Source organism: Euphorbia lathyris, chromosome 9 (genome assembly GCF_963576675.1).
Source record: "Euphorbia lathyris chromosome 9, ddEupLath1.1, whole genome shotgun sequence".
In the NCBI taxonomy this organism is placed as follows: domain Eukaryota; kingdom Viridiplantae; phylum Streptophyta; class Magnoliopsida; order Malpighiales; family Euphorbiaceae; genus Euphorbia; species Euphorbia lathyris.
In genome coordinates this window covers 80484088-80492363 of record NC_088918.1, presented here as the reverse complement: position 1 = coordinate 80492363, position 8276 = coordinate 80484088, and the positions used below count along the sequence as shown (strand labels likewise).

Here is an 8276-nt window from a genome sequence, read left to right as displayed (position 1 = left end):
ACGAAAAAACTTTAAATATTTTACCAAATTTATAAATATTAATCTTCAATTCTATTATTAAATCACATAAAATATGATATATTTTTTTAGAACCAACTGATATGCAATTACTGTAGAATAAGGAACATAATATATGTGTTTTATAATAATATCTGAAAACGTTAGGGTGAAATTACTTTTGGCTGCCAACATTAGAGGTAAAATTACATCATTTTAGTTTTAGACGTTAGAGGTAAAATTGATACTCGGTCTAAATTAGGAGTATTTTTTCATTTTATCTCTTAAAAGAAAATCACTACGAAATTTCAATAAAATTCTCCTTAATAAGTTTGGGATAAGGTGCAAAAATACTCCTAACGTTTATAGTCACGAGCAATTTTACCTCTAATGTCTAAAATGATACAATTTCACCCGTAATCTTTGCAGTCAAGAGCAATTTTATCCTTAACATTGCAAGTTTGGTCAATTTAAGAAATAATTCATCAAACTATCTCTTTGGTCATTAATCTTATTATCTATACTTTTTGTATGCATCATTTTATTACCAATTAGTAACATATAACAAATATATGATTAGACGTGAAAAAATATATAATGTCTTTTGTACGAATTGGATAAAAAAAACTTCATATATTTTACCGAATTTATAAATATTAATCTCAAATTCTATTATTAAATCACAAAAAGATATTAAATCTTTTTTAAAAACCAACTGATATATGTAATTAGTAACAAAATATTTGTGTTTTATAATAATGTATGAAATTGGCCCATCATATTAATATTAGAGGTAAAATTGATATTTACTGTTAATATTAAGGATAAAATTGCATTATTTTGAGACATTAAGGGTAAAATTACTTCATGATGTAACATTAGGGGTATTTTTGCAACATATCACAATAAGTTTAGTGACTAAAAAGGAGTTTAGCCAGCACACGTACAGATACCCTCACCATTTACCCGCCAAAACCACACTATTTCTTCACGGCTACCCAAACCCCAACCCACGAAGGTAAAACACTACCAGTTATGGCGACAGAGCCTTCCATCTCCGGTTCCGATGGAACACCGGACTGCAATATCGTCTTCATAGACACTAGCATCGGTACTCACTTCATCACCACCGTCTCCTCCTCCGAAACGGTTGCCGATTTTAAGAGTAATCCTCTTTCCTTTTACCTTAATCATATTTTAGCGTTTTAACTGAAATTGTATCATCTCCATTGATTATCTCATCTTCACTTCAATTATAATGCGCTAATTAAACCTAATCCTGTTTATCGATTGATTGAATGTGCTAATTAATCTTAATCGTTTACAGATTGATTGAATGCTTTAATTAATCTTAATCGTTTATTGTTTATCTCAAGAAAGCTTCACTTATTTTTGTGGTTTTTTATTGCAGAGAAATTGGTGCAAGAACATGTTCTCTGCTTTCCTCATGTTGGGGGAATTAAAATTGATGGTTTAAAGGTATGGTATTTGATTATGAATGCAGTAAAAATGTGTTAAGCATGGTCGTGTGAGTTTATGAAATGTTCTTATAAATTTTGCAGATAGAGCACAGAGGAATTTTTTATTATTTAACAGAATCTACTTTAGTGAAAAGTGTGTTCCAGGGGGTGAATAAAAGATGGTTCATTGCTGTTGATGCTTCTAGTTTAGAAGAGCATAATAGGAATATGAATGTTGCTTTGGATGATAAGGGTTTGGATGTTGCTAGAGGAGATGCTTCAAGGAATGTCGAGTTAGGGATTAAACGTGTAGAGAAAAAGCATAAAAGGAAACGGAAACGGAAACGGAACCATATTGTTGATGAACTTGCTCCAAGAGAAGACAATGATGATGTGCCTGAATCTGGTAGGCATAGATCACAGAAGAAGACTGAGACACCAGACAGTTTTCTGGGAAATGGAGTAGTGTCGTGTGGTGATGATGCTGTTGAGGGAGGAGGCGCCATTGTGCAAAGTTGTAATGTTGGGAGTGAGAGGAGTAGAGAGCTAAAAAAGCATGTTGAACTCAATAATGCTAAATCAATGGAGAATAGGGATCAATCTTTGGAAGTCAGTCCAAAATCAGAGCCTGAAGCGAAGAAAAGGCGTAAAATCAAACATTCAACAATCTCTCAGAAATCTCAGAAATCTCCTGCTGCAATCTCTCCAAAAGATAATCTAGGTAAGTGCAGTGGATTGTATTGAAATTTGAAAACACAAAATTACATTTTCTGTACTCACATCATATCATTGTCTCTTTTCTGTCGTGTTTCCTTCATTACTGTGAATGAAAAACAAAAAGTAATAACTGTTTGTTAGTATAATACAAAGAGTTAATTAATATACTTTTGTCTGGCATTTGAATTTTGTTTGTTGCTATCTGTATTTAATAACCATTTTCACATTTGTCACGGATCTTACTTATCCTCACAAGTGATTAAGATGTTCATTAATTACAATTGAAGTTTATTCATGCCAAGCTGTTGAAATGTCAAATTCAAATGCACCAAGTTTCTCTCAAAAAGTTGAGGGTGACTATAGACATAGCATGCCAAACTTAGGTGTAAATTTACATATTTACTTGCAAAACACAAACACACACGTACTATAGACCTGTTTGTAAGTTGGGTGCTTGTGGTTCGGTTTGGCTCGAATCCGGTCAAATCTAATATTTCAATTGAATTTATATTAATACTCAAACCCAGCTCGGCCTCGTACTATATATTTGTTAGATTTATACATAAACATATCTAACTCTTGTTTTATTTGTTATGTTTGTAGAAATTGGTACGAGGAATGAAGAGGCTGATAATGTGGAAGGTGGTCATGAAGCATCTGAAGCAGCAATTGCATCAAATATCAATAGAAAGAGAGTCCATGCTATATTTGCAGAGGAGAATTCTTGTCTTGAAGCTGGTGAAACTGTGGATCCTCCAAAATTGTCCAAGAAAAAGAAGTTGAAGAAAATAAAGAATTTAGTGAGCGTAACACTGCCCATTTCTGCTACCGAACATGTGAAAGGCTTTATAAGCAACATATCTCCTACCAAACCTCAGAAAATTGACAAGGCGGATCACCTCAGTGGTACTTTTAGTAAAGAGGAGATGCTTGTTGATGAAGAAGGGACTAGAAAAAATGGTGCTAATGATATGGTGAAAGCTAAGAAGAGGAAGCAAAAGAAGAAGAAGCCTGATGTAGAGAAAGAGTTGGATACTTCTTTTGTGTACAGTTATAATGAAGTTAATAATGTGATACAGAATGTGGTGGAATCAGTCATGGAGATGGGAAAAGATTGGATCACTTTGGAGTGTGGAAAAGATACCGCAGCTGAAAATGATCGATGCATTCAATCTGCGCAAGTTCTAGCACAAAATCTGGTAAGTAACAGTAAGAAGAGGTTCCCTGAAGCTGTTATCAACGGTGGCCCCTCTAGAAGTGGCAGTGCAAATGAAGTTGCTGATTCCTACGAAAGAAACGGGGTCGAGTTCAATGATTATTTTGCGCCTAGAAAGCAAGATGTTGAAACTGAAGGTTCCAGTGAGATGCTTGTTGATGAAGAAGTGACTAAAACAAATGGTGCTAATGGTATGGTGAAAGCAAAGAAGAGGAGGAAGAAGAAGAAGAAGAAGAAGAAGCATGATGCACATTCTGATGGTCCTCCATCCGACTTAAAAACTCCGCTGATGTCAAATAGCAATCATGTTCCTGAAGAAGCTCCACGATCTAATGATGCTCTTCCAAACAAAGAGCCTTCAGAAGTTTCTGATAGAGGGGCAAAACCTCTGGTGTCTAGCAAGTCTTATTCTGTTCATGAAGAAGCTCCGCCATCTAATGATTTCAATGGTTCAATATTCAAGGATGATTACGCCGCTGAGGCTTCGTCTAATGAAGATAAGAATTCAAATGCCAGCACAAGAACTCCATCAGTTGTTCCATTGTCTTCTGGCTATTCGGATGGAGAAAGCAGTGCAGGTAAATTTTGGTCATTTTTGCAAAAAGAGGCGTCAAAACTCATGCATTGCTTTTCATTTTGTCATTTTTTATGGGATAAGGTAACAAAATAGGTCTATGGTTTTTGGGGAAATATCAATTTAGGCTCTATGTACAAAATAGCATCAATGTAGGCATAACTTTTAAAAAAGAGTACCAATTTAGGCCTCAATAACGAACGTGTCACATTTTGTTATAAAAGCCTAAATTGGTACTCTTTTTTAGATGTTAAGCTCACATTGGTGCTATTTGATACATGGAACCTAAATTGTTACTTCTTCAAAAACCATAAACCTATTTTGTTACCTTATCTCTGTTTTTACTGGTGAGCTTAAAATTTGTATTAAGTTTATTGCCGACTTGACTATTTGATGAACTGATAAGAATTCTCTCTTTTACTATCGTTTAATCTTACAATAAATTATTTGCTTCTTAATTTTCTTAAGCAATAAATTCTTCTTAGTATTTTCTAGGCAAAAGCATAATTAAGCTCCTGAACTTTGTCCATTTTAAGAATCAAGCCTCTGATCAATTATTTTTTCACATTGAGCTCTTGATCATTGATTCCTGTATCCATATCGGTGCTTCATAGCTCCGAACTGATAGTGCATCTCTCTATTTTGTTTTGTTTTTCAGTAATAATATATATGCTGATGTTTTCTTTGAATTGAAATTGTCACAGGAACTTGCAGCTGGAAAAGAGAGGAAGGGAAACCAATGTAAGTGAGAAAAGACCTGGAATTATGAATTCCTTGTTACTGCTGCTTGTTAGGAATTATGTATTCTAGGCATATATAGATAATCATCTATGTTGCACAGAAACGGAAACAGACACCAGAAACAGAAAATTTAGCTAAGTAACGGAAACGAAAAACGAAAATGCTAATAAAAAGAGTTTCCGTGCAACATAGATAATCATTAATTTGCTGCATTTTTTATGGATGTTTATTTATATACTTTTCTCTTGCAATCCTTATAGCTTTACTATGTACATTTACTGACTTAAGCAGCTCTTCCTGTATGACTCTGAATAGAATTCAAAGAAGTTGATGACATTTGATGTATGAAATTATTATTGTGATTGTATCATTAAGGCCTAACAAATAGCTTATTTAACCTTATAGGTTAATCACAAGAACAGCCTAAGTGAAAATATCTCTCGAGTAAATAAAATACGTTAATTTTGATGAACTTTTTTTAATAGCTCTTCTGATCAGTTGTATTGTTGTAATGAATACAGGAAACTCATTGAGCATTCTCCGGTTGCTGTCGAAGACAAAAATTTGCAAGCAACTTCTAGTAAGTTTTCTAAATATTTAGGCAGCCTGACAAATTAACCAAATATATATAATAACTTGTCGGAAACTAAATATCGAATCCATCTTAATTATATATATATATATATGTGTGTGTGTGTGTGTGTATACACACACATATATATATATATAATCTTGTGTTTGTGTTCTAGCTCTATATATTGTTCGTAACTGATGCTTGCTTTTATTTGCGAAATTTAGCTGTAATTGTTGAAAATATTGGCATATAATGTGTTAAACAACCATTTATAGAAAAGGATAAGTTGATTAGTAAAATTTAGAAATAGTATTTTAGATTGCTCCCGGACCAAACTGGTTCAGGACCGTTGTGATCATGTCATGTCAATGAAAACAACGGTCCCAGACAAGTTTGATCCGGGACAATCGTAGAAAGTTTCTTTACTCTCACATGCAAATATTCCTTATTAAGTTTGAATTGTATACAATACAGATACACTCTTATATCATATGTTGAATTTTTATAAAATTGCGTCAGGATTGTCAGGATTGTTGACAAATGGTGCTAATCTTTTGGTGAAAGCTAAGAAGAGGAAGAAGACGAATAAGAAGCATGATGCATATTCTGTGTTCGAGTATGACGGCGCTGAGGCATCTTCTAATGAAGATATTAATTCATTAGAAGAAAAGAGAGATGCAGCAGTAGTAGATATTGACAACGAAGACCCGAATGATGATTTATGTTGGATTTGCGGAGATTGTGGAGAGCTTATCTGTTGCGATACCTGTCCTTCGGCCTTCCATCTAACCTGTCTCGGGATTAAAACGTTCCCTTCCGGCTCTTGGAACTGCATTTATTGTTTATGCAAATATTGCCACAAAATTTCTCCTGACCATGCTTGTTCTTTTTGCCACCAGAAATATCACCCATCCTGTGTTAGTAATCCATCCTTAGCTTTCTGTGGCGACAAATGTCAAGAGCTACACCGCAAACTGCAAGAACTTATAGGAGTCAAACATGAACTCGAAGGAGGGTTTACTTGGAGTTTCATTCGCCGGTGTGATGACGATCATGATGATGAGACTGTGTTATCTCCCAACAGTTCAAAATTGGGTGTGGCATTACAGATAATGGAAGAGTGTTTTCTGCCAATGGTTGACGATAAAACCGGGGTCAATCTGATTCGTAATATCGTCTACAATCACGGCTCCAACGTGCATCGTCTCAACTACTCAAGTTTCTTCACTGCAGTTCTAGAAAAGGGAGATGAAATGATATCTGTAGCATCTTTAAGAATACATGGGAATGAGTTAGCAGAGATGCCTTTTATAGGGACACGTGAGGAGTATCGTGAGGAAGGAATGTGTCGGCTACTTCTGACTGCAATCGAAACTGGTTTATGCTCTTTAAATGTAGAGAAATTGGCGATTCCTGCTGTATCTAAATTTAAACAAACTTGGATTTCTGTGTTTGGTTTCAAGCGTTTTCAAGGTCCCGCCAGCCGATTACTGAGAAGATTTAACATGGTTGTGTGTCCTGGTGTTCATATGTTATACAAACCTTTAGCTGTTTCAGAAAGTCAAATCTGATATTTCTGCAGAATCTTAAAAGGTATCTACTGAATCTTAAAAGGTATCTAGTGAATATTATGTACATATCTACTGAATCTTATGCATAGATTTTTTTTTCTTTTTCAAGTGAGCATGTTTCATATATTTTCTTCTGGTTTAGGACTAATTATGTCGATATGTTGAATTTGTAAATGGGTCAATTTGTGATTGTACAGTATAGAAATTAGGGTGATGTTCGGTTCGGTTCGATTACTAATTGAACTGAACTGTTTGTTAACCGAATCCATATATATTCTATTTTAGAAACTGAACCGAACCGAACTGAATAGAATTAGTAACCAAATATTGTTCTATTGACCTCTATACTTGTTTAAATGAACAATTAATCCTTTAAAACCCACGTGACTAGGGATGTAAATAGGGTGGAGATTTGCCGTCTCCATGGGTAGTTAATCAGATTGATGAATGTAAAAGTTCATATCATGGGTCTACCATTTATTCGAAATTGATCATACTGCGGTTTGCATACTGTCGCATACATATAACCAATATTTGAAAATGTAGAATATTTAGGAAGGGATTTCAAGGTCAAGCTTCTTTGTGGAAGAATTGAGAAGTTATGATGAAGTCGGTACGGGACGGGGACGGGGACGGGGTTCCTTTCCCGCATTGTCTTGTCTAGAGTAGGTATCAAGCTTTTCAATATGTGGAGTGGAGTTGTTATTTTTTGAGTAGCTACTGGAGATGTTAAATAAAGTTTTAGTATGTTTTTTTAGCTTGGCAATTGACACTTAGAATACAATTTAAGTCATTATTTGTGTGCTTCGATCTTTTATATATATATATTCTATTAGGGTTAATTTCAAATAAATGCTCTGTGGTTTCACGTTTTTGCAGGTCGGTATCTGTGTTTTTTGTTACAAACCGAATCCGTGGTTCGTAAAATTTTCATTTTTTCTTGATCTTGCCAAATTTGGCGAATAACGACCTCAAAATGAAAATTTTCAAGAATTAAATGACATTTTAAGCAATTTTAATTCTTGAATTTTTTAGGTTTGAGGTTATTTAGGTATTTTTTATGGGCGAGAAATTTAATGTTTAGAGAGAAAACTCCAAAAATAATGAATTTGAAAAATTAAAAATGTGGTTTTGATAGTAAATATGATACAAAACAACTTTAGTTCTTGAAAATTTTCATTTTGAATTATCGGCCAAATTTGCAAGGTCAATAAAAAATGAAATTTTTTGCAAACCATATGGTTCCGTTTGTAACAAAAAAAAAAAATCCACATGTCGATCCGTAAAAACATGAAACCACAGGACATTTATTTAAATTTAATCCATTCTTTTATCACATTTGTGTCTACTTCTTATATTGGATGAAGAATATAGTTTCAACGCATTAATTCGTGTGTTTGGATTGGCTCCTTGCAAGTAATGTTGA

The 8276-nt window shown here is 34.1% G+C and overlaps 1 protein-coding gene across 1 annotated transcript; it reads left to right on the top strand.

Moving 5' to 3' along the window:
• Positions 1-1002: 1002 nt before the first annotated feature.
• Positions 1003-6958, top strand: LOC136205336 (uncharacterized). Its single transcript, XM_065995881.1, has 7 exons — positions 1003-1162; positions 1409-1476; positions 1560-2178; positions 2778-3968; positions 4669-4705; positions 5227-5285; positions 5799-6958. The coding sequence occupies exons 1-7, from the start codon at positions 1033-1035 to the stop codon at positions 6848-6850; spliced, it is 3156 nt and encodes a 1051-aa protein (XP_065851953.1). The 5' UTR covers positions 1003-1032; the 3' UTR covers positions 6851-6958.
• Positions 6959-8276: the final 1318 nt, after the last annotated feature.

Bases quoted from the DNA above. Each gene is read 5' to 3' on its own strand.
- LOC136205336 (XM_065995881.1), top strand. From the start codon at position 1,033: ATGGCGACAGAGCCTTCCATCTCCGGTTCCGATGGAACACCGGACTGC. The intron at 2,179-2,777 runs GTAAGTGCAGTG...TTATGTTTGTAG, and splicing joins CTCTCCAAAAGATAATCTAG to AAATTGGTACGAGGAATGAA. The intron at 3,969-4,668 runs GTAAATTTTGGT...AAATTGTCACAG, and splicing joins GGATGGAGAAAGCAGTGCAG to GAACTTGCAGCTGGAAAAGA.